We start from the raw sequence: 23,923 nt of genomic DNA, 5'->3' as shown, positions 1-23,923 counted from the left end.
TATATTTAGCTCCAGCGAGGTAGGCAGGAGAACGCAAACATACCTGTTGAATTCTGCCACGGCAACACTCGCGTACGAAGGTACTGTAACTAATAAACACAACTAGATGATCACGACCGGAGTGTCTTTGTAAAGAGACCATGTTAGAGCCTGATATGTAACAACGCCCCCAAATGTAACAGACCTGAAATGTATTAACCGGTCAATAATGTAACAAAAGTGCTGAGCCTAAAATGTAATTTAATTTTTTTTTTAATAAAACCCAAAATGTTACAACTGGTCAATGATGTAACAAGATGCTAAGCCCAAAACGTAAAAAGTTTAGGCTTTTGGCTTTTTTGGCTATAAACCATTAATTAGTTGCATTTTAGCATGCAAATTATTAATTATTATTAAGTACTTATTAATGCCTTATTCTGCGTGGCCTTATTATACAACCAGTGAGCCATTAACTAAGAGTTTTTCCTCAATAACCTCAGAATTATTACTTATTCGTAGTAAGTAAGGAAGTTGTACTTTACATTTTCATTAAAAATACAAATTAGGTTTACCTGACTCTTCTGCTTGTTTTTTATACAAAAAAAATAATACAATATTAATGTAAAAAATTAAGTGCAACCAGCATCTGTTCAGGTAGAATCAGCAGTGCGGTATACAACATAAATCTCAATATTTTTAACTCAATAAAGAAAGACAATTGTGGGTTAAACTTGCTGATGAAAACAAACAAAACAAAAAACTGCACATTATGTGCAGCCTTTGGTTTTACTCCTCTATGGGACAGCACGTGTGAGTGAGCTCTGTAGTGTGGCTTGTTTAGGGGAAGGTCTGGGTTAGGACGCACTCAAGAATCCATCTAACTGAGCCGACTCCTAAAACGAGTAGTTTAATCCAAAATACCCTATACAATAAAAAATATATTGATATAGGCAATATTGTAATTTTCTATAACACCAAGACAATTCGAGACAAGTTGAGTCTCGTTACATTTTGGGTCGTTTGAGCCGACAATGGGTAATACATTTATTTTTTTAAACATGGCTGTAAAAAAAAGCTTTACAGCATGTTAACATTACAACAAAAAAGCCTTCATGTTTGTTCAGCTCTAGAAATAATCAATAAAATGCATCACAAGTAACGACACATTAAAACATAAAACAGAGCGACTGGTATAATCGATTAGCTCGGCACTGGAGTCATAATTCAATTACAGGGAAACAATCAAGCTTTCCTTTCAGCTTCGTGTCATCATCACGAGTCCTCTTAGAGACTGCCCACACAACTATTAATCTTATATTAAACACACAACACAACACAACACATGACTGACCAGCAGCTGCTCAATACTAAACGTTTCATGTCAGAATCTCTTACGTAGAGGCTGACGAACCACTCAAAGAATGCCATCCATTCACACAGCAGCGACACAAAAATGCTGCTCGACTATGACAGATTAGCCACTCATCAAATAGTAGCACGCAAAAGCAGAAAAATCCTCACTTCATTTCTGTGACTATGCTCGACTGACTCTAAATCAGGAGTGAAAAAAAAACAAAACCTGAAAGAAATGTGTGAAAAAAGCAAGATAAATGGATGTTTTTATTTTTATTTTTTTAAACAACATATTTGATGTATTTCATGTACTGTTTCCATCTGGTCCCAAACTGGGACAACAGTATGAATGTCCACTAAATCTAAATTGTTCAAACTGAGGTCTGTGGGCCACATGACGCCCGGCATTGGCACTTAAATTTTCCAGGATCGCATAAAGAACACAAATGAAAAAAATAGAATTCCCGTTTTTTTATTTTTCTCTCTCTCTATTAAAAAAAAAAGAAAAAATGGGGCACAACACGACTTGGAATTGCCTCGCAAGCATGTTTTGGGATAATATCTCACATTTAAATGCTATTTTCCACAGAAAAAAGGGTGAGGGAATATCTAAAAATTATGACAAATATGCCCAAGTTATTCCCGTTTGCGCTATATGTTAAGGTGCGACTAGTGATCATGTTATCCTGTGACTGAAAATAATGCAGAGCTTCATCAGAAGTGTATTTTTAAGGCTCAAACATACTTGGGCGGACCCCGCGCACAACGGACTCAGTGCGGACTGTCCGCTCTCCTCAGAGCTTACATACTGTACTTCTGCCCAACTTTGCGTAGTAGTTTCCATTAAAATGATTATTTTCTGTAGTCCTTGTACTCCTAAGACGTGTTTTAAAGGTGTCGCTAATAGGGATAGACCGATCTGGATTTTTTTTAGGGCCAATGTCGATACCGATTTTTTTCCCATCAGCCTTAGCCGATGACCGATACGGACCGCCGATTTTCTTGAGCAGACACTACTTTTGCTCCCTCATTTTACATCATAAAAATGACATAATGATGATAACAAATGGTACGAGTTTTTAAAAAGGAACATTTATTGAAATTAACAAAGGTGAGGAAGAACAAGTAAAAAAATATTTAACAAATATTAAAAACAGGTGATGTAGAACAAGAAAAAAAAAATTCTGCTCTGTAAATAATGCGGATCGGCGAATGCAGCAGCTAGCATCGGCCGATGCTGAATCCGATACACATAAAAATGGGCCGATGTATCGGTATCACTAGTCGCTACTGTTGTAGCTCATCTGCAAGTCTCTCCTCTAAGCTCTGTTTATCTCTCCTGCTTTGTTTCACCAGGAGGTGAAATACAGGTCGGTGTAACATTTAATGCGGGTCGATACAATGCCGAGTGAGCAGTGTTTTGTGTAACAACTACACGTAGAAGTCAGCGTGGTAGTAAAATCTAAGCTTTTCATTTAATTGTTAAGGCGGACACCCGCAAAACGAAGTCCGCCCACGTATGTTTGAGCCTTTAATGTGTTGTGATGAACAAGCGGTTCCAATTATTATGACTGCATTCAAATGTGAAAAGGCTCTGGTACAAAGACAGGTTTAGCTGATGGTGTAGTAGCTGAACTGGTGATGAGTTTACCTGGTGACACATTATAGCAGAAGCCTTACACTCCACTCATACAGCTGTGCAGTATTTTATACAAAACATGGGGGTGATTCATCATTTAGCGGTTATTAAAGGTTTCAAAAATATAGTTTTGGAACCATATATCTCACACATCTCAATGGGATTTTTGTCATTAAACAATGTCTTGCATGATATTTCCCATTTTCCTAAATATTCTGAAACATATAAAATATTAAATGAATAAAAGCAGTTGACTCTTAACCCTATATAGCATGTTTGGTACAAATTGGAGAAGTTTAATAGTCTGTAAAGTTATATAAACATTTTTAAACGTGAAATTGGAGACTTTAGGCTTTGTTCACCTTCGTGCTGTAGCAAAAACCATAACTTTCTCACTTCTGAAAAACAAAATGTAGCAAAAATAAAAATAGTTTTGATCAGACTAGATGTTGAATTTTCTATCCTAGTGAGACATACTCGCCCAGCACTAATATCCTTATCTTTGAAATATAGCTGCTGTGATCCACAATCAAATTAAAACAAAGGTTGAATTTAGTGTCAGAGGAGGAAGTAACAAGTTTTGCCTTTTGATTCAATCCATTTCAAAATTCTCATTCTTAGTGTTATTTCACCACATTCTTGATTATCTTTAAATTGTATCTGAGTACGTATTTATTTTTCATTATGAACATTTGACTTGCTTTGAGAAACTTGTATCCCAGTTTAGGTCGTTGGCTTTAGAAATCAGCCCAAATGAAACTGAGTATTAAATCTTCAGAAATAATCATTGACGATAAGAAAACAGCTGGTTTAAGATGTAAATGACAGCACTCTTTGACTAATTAGCTGATGTAGCAACATAATCTGCCTATACCACCGTGTAGAGACTCCTCCCAGAGCCAATGCTAAAAAGTGATAAGTTAATGAATTATTGAGAGCACAGGGAACGGCAGACAAAGACGTTGCAGTCACTTCTGCACCCCATCTGTAGTCAAAGAATCCCCCCAAAGATTGATTCATTGTGAACACAGGCTGACACCCTGTGTGAAGGAGAAAGAAAGTGGGAGATAAAGGAGCAGAGAATGGGGGGGACAGGGGGCTCCATTTGCCACGATTATGAGCAGAAACAGTTCATTGAACAGGTTCCCACACTGAGAATTCCAACTATTCCCAAAACGTCATATCATAATGGAATTCTAAAAAAAGACATTTTTAGCCACACAGCTCCTGGAATACATTATTCACTCAATTTTAGCTTTTACTGATTAATCGACAATGGTCAATAGCCTGGTCGATTGATCAGTGGGGATATAATATGTAACTGATGTATAAACTTTTCTGCATTAACTTTCCATTTGAAATGTGTCTCAAAAGCACCATGGAAACACTGTTTCCACAATTACACATCACAGGACGTAAGGTACCTGGTCACATGACCACTTATCTCCAAGAAAACATGGCGCACGTACGTGTCGACAGAAGAGAAGACATTTCTTAGACTTTATACTTAAAAATTATTACTGCCACATTAGATGAGAAACAAAGGAATGCAGAGTTATAAGGAGAAGGGATCGACTGATATGGGTTTTTTAGGGCCGATGCCAATACCAATTTTTTTTCCATCAGCCTCAGCTGATGACCGATACGAACTGCAGATTTCCTTGAGCCAATATTTGGAGCCGGCACTACTTTTGCTCCCTCAATTTACGTCATAAAAATTACACAATGATGATGACAATGGTACAAGTCTCAATTGAAATCAACAAAGGTGAGGTAGAACAACACCAAGTAAAAAATATTTAACAAATAATAAAAACAGGGGATGTAGAACAAGAACAAGTAAAAAAAATAGAGTGAAACATCTCATGAAATATTATGAAAGGGAACTGTTCGCCCTTGTCCTGAAAATAGATTTGACAAAATCGGTCGATCACTAATAAGGAGGTTTGGAACGTTCATCTTCTTGTAAAGAAGTCTCACAGGATGAGACTTCACGAGAGTTATGAGTCTCCAAAACAACTTTAAATCGTGGTCGACCAAGATTTTCATTGGTCGACCAGCAACCATATCAGTGTCAATACCGTTTAAAAAAATAAAAAGCAATGCACTTATATTGGTGATAAGGATTAAATATCAAATATAATTCATTTAATGCCTAAACATGATTCTATGTCCAGTAACAGCTGCAAAAATCAAAATAAAAAATATTGCGCTCAGAGCAGAGAGGGAACAAATTAAGACAGGCGTGAAGCACAAGCATCCACTATTAAATCAATCATTTTTCTACACAAGACATGGATTATCCTTATATTTGATACATGGATTATGTAAATAGATCCACTGCTGTGTCTGGAGCCGCGGCGCACACAGCGCAACTGTGTGTTTGACGTGCTGGTTTCTGGTTGATCTGATGTTGACATTAACAGTTGTTTATTAATAAAAGCAGGCTTACCACTAAAACAAACGTAAATATGTCATTTGTATGAGGAAAAAATAGGTTCAAAATTGTCGGTTTCAGGTTGGGCTCCAATATAAATACCCAGTGTCTGTCGGACCTGTAGGTTTCACTTTTGCTTTGTCGGGTTCTGGTCAAAGCTTGAATAAGGTTCATAAATGGTCTGTGTTTAAAAACCAAATCAGCAACACAAAACACCAAAACAAAAATATTTGTCTCTCTTTTTCTTTCTTCTCGTCCTCCTCTGCACCTGATCATTCATTCTTAGTTTGGTTCTTTTTGGTCGACTAATCGCTACGTGTGCCGTAGTCCTGGTAAACCAACCATTTCCTTAGTTGACTAAGGTCCTGGGACTGGCTTCAAGCTAAAAAACAAACATCCACTTTTCAAAATAAAAGCATTTCATCTAGTCTTCCATTAGTTATTTTTAGGGATGTCCCGATACAACTTTTTCACTTCCGATAAGATACTGATATTGCAGCCTTGAGTATTGGCGATATCGATACGATATCAGCACAAACCTTACATACTTTTATTACTTAATTTGTAGTGTGGAATGTTAGAAAAGGCTTGATCAATTGATGTTACTCAAACAGAGAACAATAGCCAACAATTTAAAGTTCACTACAGTTATTTTTTACTGTCAGTATATGGTGGGAACAACTGAGGGCGGGGACAAAAACAACAAAAACTTATCGGAGCGCTTATATCAGTGATTTTAGATGCAGTCCAATAACATCGGACATTCGTTTTCTGGCTGATATCGGATCGAGACACCCCTAGTTATTGTTAACGTTTTTGCAAATAGGGCTCTTGTTTTGAAGTTAACCGGAAGTTTCGTCAGTAGCACAATGGAGGTTTCTCCGAAAATCTCTGAAATGTCTGCATTTCCGTGAGTTTTATGGATCAAATAAGCACTTTGTCGCTTAAAATGTTGTCGTGTTCAAAATGCATCTTGGGAAACTTGGAAGTATACTTGAGTGGGAACGCTCATCATCCTAACCATACTTATAGTATATAGTAGACAGTATATACTCATTGAGTTTGTAGTGTATAGTATGGGGTGTGACATTTTGAAACAGCTACAGTTTGCCTGTGCATGAGTACGCTCTCAAAGAATGTCCCACAGCATTCTGAAAAAGTGAATGTTCAGCTCACATCCGCAGTAGCAGAAACAGTCACTCAAGGCTAAAGCATCTGCTAATCTTATCTCCAACACGAAACCAACCAATGTGCTGAGCTTTCATCTCCATATTATGAGTCACTAATACGTCATTACAATTCCATTACATATGCAAACACAGATACTGCTGAGCTGCTCCGTTCAAGTTTAAGGGAGAACTGTTAATAATAATAACCAGGTAGGTGATCATGAACTGCAGCGACTTTAAATGCTTCACATTCCAACTATTATTTTAGCTCAAGGAGCTTTCTGCCTCTTCCTGCACTGTGTATCTATTTCTGTGCTATTATGTATTGTTTTTTTATTGTGCAAAATAGATAAATAAAAAAATGTATAAGTATTTATTTTACTATATTATTACTAGACATTTCAGGCAAACATTTTTATTTTATTCCCAGGCGACCCCACATGGGGTCACAAGTCTCAACCCCAAGGTTGAAAAACCATGCTCTAAGGACACTGCTGCAATAAAAAAAAACACACATATATATATATATATATTTTATTTATTTTTTTAAATTAAAAGTATCATTTTAATGAGTATTTATTTTACTATATTTTTAGTAGACATTTCAGGCAACCACATTTACATTTTTATTTCCAGGCGGCGACCCTATATGGGTTCTCGACCCCAAGGTTGAAAAACCCTGCTCTAAGGACACTGTTGCAATAAAATAAAAATAAAAAATAAGAAAAAAATTAATTAAAATACAGAAATAATTTTAAAAATTAAATACAAAATATATAATTTTACTGAGTAATTATTTTATTTTATTATTACTAGACATTTAAGGTGACACTGTTATTTCCAGGCGACCCAACATGGGGTCATGACTAGGGCTGGGCAATATATCGATATTCAAGATATATCGAGTTTTCTATTTTAGCGATATACAAAATGACAATATCATTTCAATATCAACACAACATTTTAAGCTATTGGTTATTTTATATTAATATACTCATTTTGAGTCACTGATTTTGCTACTTCTCAGAACGACATTAAAAGCTCACTCACATATGCTGTCCCTTACAGGAGAAAACAGATAAAGAGGCAAATATGGCACAGCTGTTTGTTCATAAATGTGCCAATAGTGGCACTCAGCGCGTTCATTTCTTGTCCCACCGTGTAAAGCGAATATTTAACACCACATTTTGGACTCCAGCAACGAGACATGGCAACATCCTTCTGCCTTTAAACTTTTTAGTTGTAAAAACAAATGAAAGTCACAATGTCTGAAGCATGGTCAAAAGGCTGTGTTGCTTCCATCACATATTCAGCTTAAACAAATATGATTGACGTACGTTACATTCAATCAATGGAAAGAATTAGGAATGACGTCATAACACAGTCAGCAAATATAAAACATTTTTAACACGTAAGCACATCCCTAAATTATGCACTTTTAAACTAATATAAAACATTATGACTTATGATAAACTTAAACTTATTCTGAATTATTTTTTTTTATATTTTAACGCAAATATTACTTTTATTAAAATAGCATTATTATGGCCCTTAGAGTACTTGTGTGACATTTTACATTAGCAAATAAAACCCAAAATTGTCTTTCTGGTCAGACTTTATTTGAATTAAAAATATCGAGATTTATAAAGTATATCGTCATTTTGAGAAAAATATCAAGATATGAGTTTGGTCCATATCGCCCAGCTCTGGGTTGTAAAACACTAAGACATTTAAAGAGGTCAGCATTCTCCAGTAAAAACCAACATATTTAGGACAAACTGCTGCAGCACAACTGGGAACATAGTTCCAGGTCAAACTGGGGACAAATGCACTGTGTAAGGTGAATTTAAAAGAAGAAAAATACTACAAAGTTCACATTTAGAAACAAAAACAGCTCCATAAAGCTAAGCTACAGCCTTTTAGACTGAATCACAGCTTGTGCTCTCATAAACTTTGAAGCTAAAAGCTCACAGAAACACCTTAAAACCAGTCAAACAGAGACAGAAGCTGTGCTACTGAGCCCAACATGTCCATCCTAACTATGGCTCGGATTGCTGAACAGTTAGTGATATTAATAATATTATTAATAATAGGGTGAATCGTGGTGATCCTGCTTCGTTGTATCGCGGTAGCTTCATCAAACCTCGGCTTTGCTGCTCGGAGGCGAAGCAGCAACTGCCACTGGAACAAATGTGCGCGTACAAACACACACACGCGTTCAAAACTTAGCTTCAAGCAAAGCATGGACACAAAAAAGCTTTAAAACTCACCGGCTTCGACGCTTTCATTGAGGAACAGTGTCTTTATCGCCTCTATAAACTCTCCGCCATCTTCAGCGATACTGTTTGTTTAAATGGGAAACACTCCCAGAGCGGAGAGAGCCAGCTTTTAACCGCGCGAAAAGCCTTCTGGGTAATGGAGTCTTGTCACCTTTGTGGCGCTGCCGGCTGTGCATGTATGGAGGTCGATTTGTCTTTTTATTCAATTGAAAACAACAACAACAACAACAACAACAACAACAACAACAACAACAACAACAACAACAACAACAACAACAACAACAACAAAACGTTTCAATCAAAAAAAATTCACTGTAATGAGAAAAAAAATAACTTATATAAAAAAAAGAAGAAAAAAAAACCTTTTTAATCTAAAAATAAATATTTTCTATCAAAAGAAAAGTGTTCAAATGCAAAAAAAAAGAGATATTTGTAAACCCATGGTTTTCGTTGTGTTTTTTCCACATAATTTATAATGTGAATTCTTTTATTTTCACTGTATTTTCTCCTCATCGGCCTCCCATGTCCTACCCATAATATGGCCCAAATACAAAAAAAGATTAATTAAAAAAAAAAAAAAAAAAAAAAAACCTTTTTAATCAAAAAAAAAAAAAAATCAAGAAAACCCCCCCAAAAAACTTTTCAATCGAATGTAAATATTTGGGTCTCAAATATTTTTTTGCATTTGAAAACGTTTTTTCTTTGATTGAAGGGATTTTTATTATATTTTATTTTTTTGGATTGAAAATATTTTCTTACTGATTGAACAAAGTAAATGTTTTGATTGAAAAAAAAAATCTCAAGGCACACCACCAGCTGAAAATGTTTTTGAAAAATGAAACTTTGTAACCTATATTAACAATATTTTTCTTCTTTCTAATAAAAAGTGCAATTAACGATCTCCAGTAATTCTTATAAGGGGTTTTAATAGGAATCAAATGAACAAAAGCAAATTTATTTTCTAAAATGAAAAGTGTAATTAACAATATGCAGTCATTCTTATCAAAATGTCTTGAATACAAATATCAAACAAAACATAAAATATGATTAGAACTACAATTTAACTTTATTCTGTTAAATATTGTTTTGTTTCATATAATGTATTTTTAGATTTTATATGATTTTATATTATATTTATATAATACATATGTGAATGTATTATAATTATAATTATTATTATTATTATTATTATTATTATTAATAATAATAATAATAAATACATTTATAATACATTTTATAATCCAGTTTCTTTTTGTGTTGTTAAACGTTAAGAGTGTTAGTTTTAACAAATGTTTTTAGACCAATTAGGTAAAATCGAATAATAGCAAATCTGACGATCTGTCATGGCACAGTGATTGCACTATGCACTGACGGGAATATTTATGTATTAATAATTTATAGACCACTAGAACATCAGCTTATAACAAACTACTTTTGATATTTAAAATGTATTTCATTATGATTTTATTAACTATATGAATCACTACAGAAATAGATTCCTGAAAATACCTGAGAGTAAACATACAGCATGGGAGTGCAAATTGTTGAAATAAGCCAAACATGCATTTTCACAATATTAAGAAGGTTTCTCTGCCCCGTGTATGGCTAATAATACATTGGTAAACACATTTTTAACACACATTTTAATGTTTTCAATATTAAATACACATTTTAATAGATTTTTCTATCTTAATTAACTAAAAGATAGAAAAAATCTATAAAAATTGGTATAATTTAAAAAAAAATAAAGTTTGCATTATATTATAGAGTTTAGTTTTATGTATATATTAGATGCAAATACACCTAGTTTTTACACTTATATTGTTAATCCTTTACTTTAATTTTGGCCAAAATTGGTGGGAGGGCAACCGGATGTGGTGAGATGTAATAATGACTAATTAGCTTTTTACTTTACACTTTTTATTACATATATTTCTGGTTTGTTTGAAAGAATAAGCCAAAAAAAAAAAAAAAACAACAGAGAGAAAGTATTTTGTGTGAATGCATATTAACTCTTTAATTCACAGTAACTCCCACATATGAATGTTAAAGTACTATTGAAAGAAAGTACAGGATGGATTGTAAATCCCATTCTTAATGAATGTGTTTATGTGTACGTGTGCATATTTGTGGGACTGCAGTGCTTGAGTATGAGGAAGCATTGGTTGCATTCCCAGAGACTGAAAAAGGGGCCCCGTGGCCCTCTGTTTGTGTCCCTCCCCACTCACTAAACATTGCACACTGGCCTCCCCCATCAATGAGACTCCAACCCATCCCATCCCCCCCTCCTTACTTGTCCCCTCTCCTAGAAAGGACAGGAGATAACAGTTTGAAAGGACAGGAGATATAATAAGGTCATATAATCATTAATGTATTCAGATTGTTTACCTGCAAACAGACCAGCGTTCATCTCTCGTCCATAAACCATCGCCACCCACCCACCCACTAATCAACACAGTGGGATCAATCAAGTTAAAAAAACACCCTACTTATCGATTTACATCAAAATTGTTTTGCAAACCATTTGGAAATACATGTTAAATTGGTGATATGTGGTAAAAAAAAAAAAAAAAAAGTATTATACTGATACTCTAAAGGGATTTTAAGATGGAAGCTTGTAGTACAAAGAAAAAACAGCAAATAAAACAGTGTTAAAGCATTTTTAGAGCCTCAGATAATAAAGCAGACTTTGGCAACTGTCAGCCCAGGGGCCACATGTGGCCCTCGGTCAAATTTTATGCGGCCCCTAAAGTAAACATACAAAATCACAGAAAAATAAACAAAGCATCAGCAAAAATACATAAAAAAATACAAAGAATTACATGAAAATGAACAAACGACAACTAGTAACACACAAAATTACTCCAAATAACACAAAGCGACAACAGAAATACACAATATTACTAAAAAATATATACAAAATTACAGAAAACGACAAATGAAATACTAAAAATTTACTCAAAAAAAAAAATGCAAAATGACAACAGAAACACACTCATTTTACAGGAAAAATACACAAAAGGACAATATAAATGTACAAAATGCAATCATAACACGCAGGACGACAACAAACACAAACACACACACAGAATGACAGAAAACACACACTTTTACGTTAAAAAAACTCTTTCAGTCGTAGGACTGAAATGGAAATTTAACTTTACCTTAATCTTAATGTGTTTGGATCAGATACATGAAGTGCATCTGTAAATCCCAGTGTGTTGTGTTTATTTTTTATTTTTTATTAGCAGCAATTCTCAACTGGTGGGTCGGAACCCAAAAGTGGGTCGCGGACCTGTACTGGGTGGGTCGCAAACAGCTGGTCAAAAATAAAAAAAATACTTATTGTCTATCATGTTGAACTTGCCTTTTATTTTGAAATAAACTTTTCCTTTGACAGGCATGCTGTGAACGGCATGTTGCACAGGAAAATATATAGATTTATGATTTAAAAAAGATTAAATATGTGTTTTCAACAGCTATTTTTCAAACACTAAATTTTGTTAGTTGAATTCTAAAAATAAATTGGGTCAAAATTTAATGACCGGTGGAAAAATGTGGGTCTCAGCGTTGAAACCAGTTGAGAACCCCTGGTTTAGTTTATTTTGTTTGAGTGATGTATTTTTGCCAGAACATTATATTTGTGTTGTATTTTATTTATTTATTTTGGACAAACAACAATTTAATACCATAATAACTAAAATATGCAATAATGCAAAAAATAATCCCTAAATTCCCATACACCCCATATAATATATGTCATCCGAAAAAGAGTATAGGAAGAAGCAAAGGCTTTGTGTTATATTTACCTATATATCTATATACAAGTATGTGTGTTTATATAGAATAGAATGCTTTTATTGTCATTATACACAAGGTACGACAAAATTAAGAGACAACTCTTGTGGTGCAAGAAACAGAGAAAATAGAAAGAAAGATAGATACAGTATGTGTATTTACAAGAGGATCCACAAAGACTATAAATAAACAAATAAATAGACAGTGAGAACAACAAGGATAAATATATTTCACAGTTACAAATGTCTGAATTGACTGAACACCTCTTATGTATGTAGATTCAAAAAAGAACAAAACAGTTGTATAAACAGTCTGCACTTTTAATGTATTTTTGATGTGAATATACACATATACATTATTTTTATGTAAGCTTTTTTTTTTATTGTAGATGCTTTTCAAACATAATAAAAACAGGTTTGTGACAATAAAAATAAAAGAAAAAAACAAAAAACAAAGAAAATTTACATCATTAAGTAAAAGAGTTTTGATTAAATAAGGATTAAATACAAGTGCACACATTACAGTAAAAAAGATAAAAAGATAAATGAAAGATAATACAAACGTACAAATATGATACGCATATATACAAGAATCAAGTGGTGTTAAGAAGATGAACGCATTAATTTGTTACCAACAGCATTTTTTGTTGTTGGATTTTCACACAAACACATTTAATTGTTTCATAGATTTAATTTTTTTGTTTGTTTATTCATTCATTCATTCACTTATTTACTTAGTATTTGGTTGGGACTTAATTTGGAAACACATTGGAGGATATTGGGTTTGAGAGGAAAATATTATAGTTTAAAAAATATGTATCTATACAGATTTAAACTTTTTTTTTCCTCCCACCAAACTAAATATGTACCAACTGATAAGAGAAAAATACATATTTCTCAGCCATTGCCATAGTTACTGTCACATGCAATAACATGATTACAGTGCCATCTAGTGGATAAGCAGGAGCATTACATCTTTCCAAACCAGGTCTGATGGCTCATTTTTGGTCTGCGGTCACATCCTTCCGTGTGCTTCCCCCAAATTAAGGTATGAATTAATTTAATCATAATTAGAAACGCTATATATGCATCGTGTATGTGTCTCTCTCTATTTACATGTCTGAACAGTAATCATTGTCATTAGTAGGCCGGGTATTTCTGTGAGTCAAAAGGTTCTACCGTGGTATTTACTATTTATACACACATTTACCCAATAGTATCTGTTTCCAGCAGCCCTTTACAATAACATGACATGATAGAATAGACAGTTATAATAAATTCAGACGGGTAATTAGGATAAATAGGAATTACTCGTCACTTCCTGGTTTTGTCGTTCAGTCACCGCCGCCATCTTGGTATACCGAGCAGCTGAACAACAGCTGAACATGTTGTCTAAAAATAGCCATGAAAGCTCTATTTTTACTACTCTACCTCTCAAATTTGGACATATTTACTCATTCATCGAAACAAATACAGTGCAATTACAAAAAATACAGTAAATGAAAAATAAATGACTATAATTGATAAATGATGTTGGTGACAGGTTGCTAAACTCAGCACAAAATGAAAGAAAATTTGTGTTTCTTCGCTTTTTTTATTTGTTATAACCAATAAGAAATGTTTTTGGAGTATTTTATATCAACTTTCAGCCTAAAACACACGTAATATCGCTATATATGTGGGTATCCCCATTTTGGAGATTTCGGCCAATCAGCGTTAGCATATTTTCACTGCCATAGAAAGTTTATGGTGAAGTTTTAGAACTAAATTACTTTTTAGTAATTTTTTTTCTAGTTTGTAGATGATAATCTACTGCCTACAGTGTTACCAATATGCACTTTTTTATTTAAGAAAGCAAAAAACGTTTCTCTCTCTAGCTTCATCATTGATACACAACACATCACGATTGTACTTTAGATGATCGGTCTAAAGCTGAATAAGAAAACTTTGTTATTAATTTGTGTAGAAAATGTCTTTGAAATCAATGATGATAACTGTTGGCATAAAGTACATATAATGTCACTTTAAATGTGTGCATCCCTATTTTGGAGACTTCAGCCAATTAGCGTTCACCTATCATTTTTCTGTTCCCATTGAGAGTCTATGGTTTTTGTGCTTAGTTCAATGTCATCTAGAGGTCGACCGATATGGGATTTTCAAAGGCCGACGCAGATACCGAAAAAAAAAAAAAAAAAAATCAGCCGATGGTCGATATCTAAAGCCGATTTTGGAAGCTGATATTTGAGGCCAATGTACTTTTTTTTTTTTAAAGCACATTGATTATGAAAGACAATTGAAACACTCATATGATATAAATGTATATATTATGAATAAAATTAAATACACCAATAGAACTCTTAACATTTATTGAACTTTAAATGCACCCGTACACAACCAAGTAAAACTAAAAGTACAGGATGGGTAAGTAGCAGTAAAGCACGACAACAATGTGGAAGTAGTCGGTTTAAAACTATTTCAAGCTTCTTTCTTAACTTAAAGTATGTAGTATTTAAGTCAACAAAATCTTTTTAAATATACAATCAAACAGTAACCTGACAAGTGGTTTCAGTGCAAATTGCTTCTTCAAGCATCTTGACTTCAAGTATCAAAGACGAACAGATCACCACAGAATAAAGCACACTATCACATGGTAGTAAAGTAATAAAATCAAACTGTCAACTGAAAAGTGGTTTCAGTGCAAATTGCTGGTTCAACTATCAAAGACAAAGAAATGACCACAGAATAAAAAGAACACTACCAAATGTTAATTAAAAAAAAATAAAAACATTGGCCGATATGTCGGTCGACCTCTAATGACATCCAGTTCCTTGGACATTATGACATTATTCCCTAAAAGACCAGGAATGTTGTAGTGGATGGAGACCAGGAAAGGTGAAATGGCGGAGGGTACAACATTTAGATGCCAATATCGATAAAGGGTGTGAGAAAAAACCCATTCGGCGACATATCGCAATATTTCACTGTGCGATTATCGTAATCTATGCAAAAATGTCCAAATCAATTTTTAAAATCATGTGTTTTGAATAAAAAAAACATTGAATTGCGCTAACATATGCATAGCACGTAAACGCCCTGTCACTAGTTGTCAGTGAACCACATTAGACCTTGTTAAGTCTCAAACATCAATTACTTTTAGCTTGGTAGTTGATTACTTTTTATTTTCATAAAACATACTGGACACTTCAATAGATGTATGTGGTTACTTTTGATCTTTCTTTCTTTTTTTTTTTGAAGAATTTAAAAACTTAACAGAATCAGAATCTGTTGTAAAAGCAAAAGTTAAAATTTTTTTGAAAAATGAAATTTGACAGTTTGATAAACATACCACTTGTTTTTGATATTGGTACTTGAATTACAGTTAGTCACCATTTACTTGTTATTGCAAGTTTAAAAAAACATTGTATTTCATATAGAGCTGCAACTAACGATTATTTTCATTATCGATTAATTGGTCAATAAATTAATCGATTAATCGATAGACTTTAAGCAAGGTCCCAGAGTCTGGAGGAAGAGTGGAGAGGCTCAGAATCTACGTTGCTTGAAGTCCAGTGTGAAGTTTCTACAGTCTGTGATGAGTTGGCCTGCCATGTCAACGTCACAGTCAACGTAGCATCTACCAGGACATTTTAGAGCACTTCATGCTTCCTTCTTCTGACAAGCTTTATGGAGATGCTGATTTCATTTTCCATGGCACCTGCCCACACTGCCAAAAGCTCGTTCAATGACCATGATGTCATTGTGCTTGATTGGCCAGCAAACTGGCCTGTCCTGAACCCCATAGACCCTCACGAGTGACGTGGCTGGAGGCAAAAACAGGAAACACAGCTGGCTAAAGCATAGATATATATAAACTCTAGATGATGCAAGTGGGATTTGCCAGTGTAGCTCAATGGCAACCAATCGTCTTACCTCAGACCTCTGACATTCTGACATTCTGACGCGTTCTACGGTAGCTGTTGGAAGGTGAGTGATCAGCTTAAACATAAATACCCTTAACTTGATGAAATATTATATTATATTATTATACTTAGGTATGACATAGGATGCATGTACATGTGGAAATTGCTGCTTGCCGTTTGAAAATTGGTTTAAAATTGAGCAAGTTAGGGTGTCTGAGGTAAGATACATACATACAAGATACAAGAATACAAGAATAATTCACAAAAAACACAGGGAAATTTATACTATTAATACATAACTTACACTTTCAGATGTTTATCAAAGCCATGTCAACAATAATATCAGTTTGCAGCCCTTTTTATTCACTGATGCAGCCCGTGGCTGATCTTTCTGATCTGGGCCTTAATGCTTCTGACTGTGCTGAACAAAAGACAACAGCCAGGAAATGCAGGAGCCAATCAGCAGTGGCCTTTCACTGAGTCAGCTGGTGGGGCCAGTCGCTGTGTGGCTTTTATCAGGAACGCTGCAGAGCTGCTGTGGCTGTGCTCTGAGCAGAGGCTGAAGGGCTGGCCTCCATGTTTTATTAAGCATTGACATATCACACTGAGTTGTTAGCCATGCATCCACACAGGTAAGCCTTATTTCCTTCTCTACTCTATACTTTACACTGCTGACAAGCCACTGCGTGTCTCGTGTTCAGTGCCAGAGTAAAAATACAGGTTTGGTTGACTAAGAGGGGAGGGGAGGAGATCATTTGTCACGTCACAGGACCCTGAAAGGACAGCAAAGCACAGCAGTCAGCCTATAGATATACACCAGTATGTGGTTTGGCAATGAAACCAGACCAAGGTCATTCAGCTGTTATGGTGAGGGTAGTGTGCATGTACGTGTATGTGTGTGTGTGTGTTTTCCAAGCCTAAACTGAAGATGATAGGACACAAACAATAAGGAATTGTCTGTAGAATTCCCAGATGAGGATCAGACGGAACAGCAAACTACATTTTGGCCTCAGACAGACTGCATTAGGAGCAAAGCAGCAGCACTGCACTGTTGTTAGTGTTGGGACACACACTAGGGCTGTGTTTGTAATGGCATACTGCGTACTATACAAAACATAATGAGTATATACTGTTTACTATCTACTATAAGTATGATTAGGATGATGAGCGTTCCCATTGAAGAATACTTCCAAGTTTCCCAAGATGCATTTGGAACCTACAACGACAAAAACCCGAAGCACACTGAGGTTAAAAATCTCCTCTTTATCTAAACAAGACTACATAACTCACTCACACATGCTGTCTCTTAGAGTAGAACAGCTGTTTGTTAATAAAAGAATCTGTGTGGCATTTTGCATCAGTAAATTAACCCACATTTGTCTATTTATTGAGTTAAATATATTGAGATTTATATCGTATATCGCCATTTTGAGAAAAAATATCCAGATATCAATTGCTGATCATAATAATAATTAATAATAATATTAATCATGATTAATCATATACTTGGGCTGTGTTCAAAATCTCACACTCCGTACTATGAACTACAAACAAAATGAGTATATACTGTTTATTATATACTATTAGTATGATTAGGATGGTGAGCGTTCCCAATGATGTATACTACCAAGTTTCCCAAGATGCATCTGGAACCTACAACAACAAAAACCTGAATCACACTGAGGCTAAATATCTGTTGATTCTCCACCTTTGAAAGTTCTAAAAACATTTGAAGTGAGAAAGTGACCAAGCAGAATATGAACATGTGCTCATTTGATCCATAAAACTCACGGAAACACATTTCATTCCAAGATTTTTTGGAGACCCTCCCTTGTCCTACTTGCAAAACTTCCGGCTAACTTCAAAACAAGAGCCCTATTTATAAAAACGTTAAAAAACGAATGGAAGACAGGAAGAGATGCTTTTATTTTGAAAAAAGGATGTTTGATTTTTAGCTTGAATCTGGTCCCAGGACCATTTTACATTACACTCACAATGCGTCATAGGGCAGTTGAGTATGACTAAACAAAACAGTGTAGAAATGATCAACACCAATGTTTTCAGGGATTTACACTGAGCACTCATTAAACTGGGCTCTACTCTGGATGTGTTAAAGTAGAGCTGGGTGATATGGACCAAAACTCATGTCTCGATATTTTTTCTCAAAATGTCGATATATAGGGTATAACTCTTGGATATTTTTAACTCAAAGTCTGATCAGAAAGACAATTTTAGGTTAAATTTGCTGATGAAAAATGCCACACAGACACATTTATTAACAAACAGCTGCACAATATGTGACACTTTTGGCTTTTCCTCCTATAGAGGACAGCATGTGTGAGTGGATTCTGTCGTGTGGCTTGTTTAGGGGAAAATCTGGGTTAGGACGCATTCAGTAATCCTTTTAACTGTGCTTTTCATGCTGTTCTGAGAAGTAGCGAAACTCCTAAAACAAGTATTTTAATACAAAATAAGCTATGAAATATTAATTTCAGAAATATGGGGAAAAAAGAAGGACACTGTACTCTATGAATAATATTGTATACTTGTATGGTGGGATTTGTATTTTCATAAAAACAAGTAAAAAATAAATTAAAAAAAAGATAACGTGATATCGGCGATATTGTCATTTTCTCTATCGCCAAAATAGAAAACTTGATATCTTGAATGGCATATTGCCCAGACTGACATCCAGGCTCAATCTTTTCATACTATCTAATGTGAATGCACTACATACAGTACATACTGTTACCTAATGAACCAGCCTTACATCAGCTGCACACGTAAAACATCTGCGTAGAGATGATCAACACTGAAGTACGTTTACAGGGATTCACACTGACCACTCATTAACCTGTGGTCTACTCTGGATATGTTAAAGCAGTTGATTTATTGACTATTTTGTGTTACTAGTAGACTAGTAGATATGTTCCTCATAGAAATTAAAATCTTAACTGCATCTGTGAAGTGTACTTGTTCACTATTCAATTAAATTAAATTCAACTTTATTTATATAGCGCAATTAGAACAGTCATTTCAAAGCGCTATCAAAATATAAAATTCATAATAAGAAGGAAAAAACCCAACAAGATCCACATGAACAAGTATTTAGCAACAGTGGGAAGAAACAACTCCCTTTTAACAGGAGGAAATCTCCAGCAGAACCAGGTTCAGAGGTGGCAGCCATCTGCGTTGACTGGATGGGGTTAGTGGACAGAAAGACCAACAGAACAGGATAGAGAGATAGAACATCAGAGTGTCCCAGACTAGTTTGGCCTTGAACCCCAGATCAGGAACTGTCAACTCCAGTTTCAAGACATCTGAAACAGAAAAGAGAGAGAAGACTGAGGAGAAGGCACTGACTGCAGAAAAACATGATACAGGTATACAGTGGAATGAGAATGAATATGGGGTGGACATCAGTGTAAATGGTGTGTAAGGAGTGTGATGGTATACAACGAGGTGCAGAAGTGGGGGCTTGGCTACAACCTGGCAAAACTGCGTCTGTCTGGACTATCACCCATTGCAACCCATTAGAGCTATGTGTAGATGGTGGATTGTGTTTGAATATAATGTTGGTGTTCTACTAGATGATATTTTTAGTTCCTATTTTTAAGTTTAGGGCTTTGTTCCTAGTGGCTAGGTTAATGCTATTATACTGTATACACTTTAGCAAATAAGTAGGTTTTGAGTTTAACCTTAAAGGTGGAGAGAGTAGCAGCCTCCCGTACTAAGACTGGGAGCTGGTTCCAAAGGCGAGGAGCCTGGTAGCTGAATGCTCTACCTCCTGTTCTACTTCTAAACACTTTAGGAACTTCCACAAGACCAGCAAACTGAGAACGGAGAGCTCTACCCAGATGATAGGGCACTAACAGGTGTTTAAGATCAGAATTCCTTTATTAATCCCAGGGGGACATTGCCTAAAAGATATACAAGAGCTTGATCATGTAGAGATTTGTATGGTGAAATATGTTTTCTCCTGTTAGTACCTGTTAGTATTCTAGCTGCAGTATTCTGAATTAACTGGAGACTTTTTTGTGAGTTACTAGGACATCCTGACAGGAGGGAGTTACAATAGTCTAGTCTAGATGTAACAAATGCAGAGATATTACGGAGGTGGAAGAAGGCTGTCGTTGTGATTTCCTTAATATGAGAGGTTAGCAGGATTTCTATTGCAACAACACATCATCAGTAGGGTAAAATTAACCTGTCTCACAACAGTTTAAACCTAACTCACATTCCCTATTTACACTAGTAAACCCAAATTGAGTACATGTACTCCAAATTTGATTACTAGTAGAGCTTAACTAGGATTGATATCACCAATATCACATTTATGATCAAAAGACTTTTCATACAAGCCCACTGCGTATTATTATGTATGAAAGAAGGAATAGAAAAACACTTCTTCTTTGCTGAAAATTCCTTGTATGATTGTGAGAGGCTTGAAAAATCTGTTTGTGATTTACCAGTTGTTGTTTTATCTTGACTTCCACCTTCATATGAACTTATTGGGTTTTTGTGTCGTCTGGATCTTTTTTAAAATGGTTGCTGTGGTTTGTGGCTAGTCTTTGTTCTACCAGCACTCCAGACTGCATTTAGTGACTGAACTGCTTTCAAGGACTTAATGTTTGCCATGCCCCGATAATGTCTAATGTACTGTTTTTAAAACATGACCCAAGAACCCACGAGGCCGAGTTTACACAACATTTCCAGAGCGGAGTTCAGGGCCAGTGATCTTTTCCTGAAACAGCAAGTCCAGCACTCATGGCTTTGTGAATGGGACCCTGATTATATGTTTAATCTCCTCATTTTACAATGGTGAGAGGATGGTGCAGACACGTGTAAACCAACCACACATTGGGTTTCTCTTTAAAAGTTGTACATGTCTGCAACACCCCAGAGTTATTCTGCACCAGTTGGCTGACCTTGTTGTTCATAACCCTTATCTTTTCGTGCTTTAAAGTGTCTTGGCTGTGAAGGGCAAAGAAGGAGATTTTGAAAGCATGATACATTCACACACTATATGCTAATTATCAGCAATCAATGTCAAAGAAGATCGCAGCACATTGCTTTCCTTCGAGGAGCTGGAATTCAACCCCCAGATAAAATATACCCTTTGGTTTGAGGGTTTCTTAAAAACTAACAGCTCTGATAACTACAGAGAAACAAAGATTATCAGGTATCACATGAAGAATTGGGAATGAATAATGGAGGCTAGGTAGAGAGAAGAGGTAAAGATCTAGGGTTGCCAAATGTCCTTTATATATATGTAGAATATTTGAACAAAAAACAAAGTATACGTCCTTCATTGAACTGATATAGGACAGGTATTTCTGTAAAAGTTGAAAATAGACTTATTGCAGTCCTTTGCTGGTCTGTGACCAAAGAGGTTACCAAGCACTAAGGGTGAAGTTTTTTTAGATCAAAAACTCGAGTATCAGATTTTATCGCTTTCTTCTAAAATGAGTTTTTATTGGATGTATTGACATGTAAACAATGTGCTCTTGATTAGGATCCACTTGTTGACTTCCCTGTTAAAACATCAAAATCTCTGTCTGCACTCTAGCCCGTGATTGTTTGCCTTAATTTATTTTTATCTGTATAAGTACAGATTCAGTCCAACATAACTTCCACCATAAATTTCAAAATTAAGTTTTGAAAGACTGTGATGAAGCCACAAGTCACAGTCCCACCGTTCCCTTTTATCAATCAAAGCTGATCTGTCTCTGGTCAAAATAAGAGGAACATAAACCCTTTTTATAGAATACACTTAAATATTTACATTTATCATTAATTTCTATGGACTCACAGATACATTTTAAGGCTAAATTATTTAAATTAATTAATAAAATGTAAGCTCAATTTTAGGAATTGGCTCTAACATGAGGTTAGTTTCCAGGGTCATCTATTTTTTTTTCTTAATTTTATTTAGTTGTAGATTATTCTCATGTTAAAGGTTAAAATGTCCGTAAACCATTGGTAAGAATAAATGGGTCGGTTCTTTTCATTCCTACTGTTGCTGAATATTGTTCTCTGTTAGAGTAATATCACTTGATTAAACCTTTTCTAACATTCCACACTACAGAATAAGTCCTAAGAGTCTGGTTCATGCTGATATTGTATTGGATCAAAATCAGTATCGGCCAATTCTAAAGGCAGAAATATTGGTGTCGTAATTCCAGCAAGTTTATTTTGTCTTCTTTTTTTAATAACATGTTAAGGTTTCATTTATTCAGACAACTTCTTTCAGTAAATTTACTTTAAAATTTATTTTGATCTCCTAACATGTTTCGACTGACAACTGTCAGTCTTCCTCACAGGAGTTATTTTTGGCCGTGGCCAACTTGACAGTTCTGTCAGGCTGGCCACGCCCTCTGTTGCCCGAAAGTCTCTGGAGAAGAGAGTCCCAGGTGTGGGACAGACAGTTGGCAGTTGAAACATGTTAGGAGATCAAAGTATATTTCCTGTAAAAAAGTTGTCTATATGAATGAAACCGTAACGTAATATTGGTGTCGTATCGGAAGTAAAAAAAAGTTGAAAAAAAGCGCTCATACACAAGTGTACGATGCACTAACCGGCTCATTGGATTGGTCAAGGCGCTTCTGTCTGTCAAATATGGAGCCAACAGGATAACTCTGGGTCTGATTCACGGGTCTTTGACACGTCTGATTGATGGTCAGTGAGCCGTATGCTTCTCTGAGTGAAAAAAGGAGAATAATACAGTATGCTCCATGGACTATGTTTGCAGATGACAGTGACCTGTAGTGAGAGTATGGATGAGGATTAGGGGTGTGCCATTTATGGAACCTCATGATTCGATTACAATTCAGGGTGCTACGTTTTTATTATCATGATGTATCTCCCCCCAAACCCCATTCAGGGTTTTTATTCTTACTTTATGGCTACTTCATACTTTATACCAAAGTATCTGTCAGTATCCATTAATTAAAGTAACCAAACAGATGTATCACCATTGTTTTTCTTCATGTCAATCCAACAATAATTGTATAACAAAATAAATAAATATAACAATACAAAAATAACCATAATATTAGCTTATTCAGCTAATTCAATCTGAACCAACACAAAAGCTAGCCTATTCAGTAAAAATAAAGATTTCCAGACAAAATCCTCAATGAGCTGCATAATACCCAAAAGGTAACCTTGTCCATTGTGCCTGAAAGAGTGAGTTGGGAGCGGGGGCGGCTCTGTAAAGCTCAAGCTTCGCCACCGGGCCCTTCCAGGCCAATCTGGAGCTGGTCGCGTTGCAACGCTGGTGAGGGCCAGCCAGGGACCAAGAGAGACTGGTGCCAGGAATGCACAGATACCTCTTAGCCAACTTTGAAC

The 23,923-nt window shown here is 35.3% G+C and overlaps 2 protein-coding genes across 9 annotated transcripts in view; one reads left to right on the top strand and one right to left on the bottom strand.

Annotated features, from left to right (window-relative positions):
* LOC114463285 (nuclear receptor coactivator 3-like) overlaps positions 1-8,951 on the bottom strand; it is a 54,515-nt gene extending 45,564 nt beyond the window's left edge. The window contains exon 1 of the mRNA XM_028446756.1: positions 8,848-8,951. The gene's annotated coding sequence lies outside the window, so the exon portion shown is untranslated. The remainder of the gene's footprint in view (positions 1-8,847) is intronic.
* A 4,683-nt stretch (positions 8,952-13,634) lies between these two features.
* The window catches only part of zmynd8 (zinc finger, MYND-type containing 8), a 52,708-nt gene continuing 42,419 nt past the window's right edge, over positions 13,635-23,923 (top strand). For 3 of the 8 annotated variants that reach the window (XM_028447155.1, XM_028447149.1, XM_028447148.1), the window contains exon 1: positions 17,098-17,205. In XM_028447155.1, coding sequence (XP_028302956.1) covers positions 17,192-17,205 — 14 coding nt within the window. In that variant the 5' untranslated portion in view covers positions 17,098-17,191. Of the gene's footprint in view, positions 13,702-16,548; positions 16,638-17,097; positions 17,206-23,923 lie in introns of those variants that run through there. The other 5 variants (XM_028447150.1, XM_028447152.1, XM_028447154.1 and 2 more) reach the window with 5 other exon arrangements.

Source organism: Gouania willdenowi, chromosome 5 (assembly GCF_900634775.1).
Source record: "Gouania willdenowi chromosome 5, fGouWil2.1, whole genome shotgun sequence".
Classification (NCBI taxonomy): Eukaryota; Metazoa; Chordata; class Actinopteri; order Blenniiformes; family Gobiesocidae; genus Gouania; species Gouania willdenowi.
The sequence above is the reverse complement of the archived record's forward strand: the minus strand, read 5'-3'. Positions and strand labels throughout refer to the sequence as shown.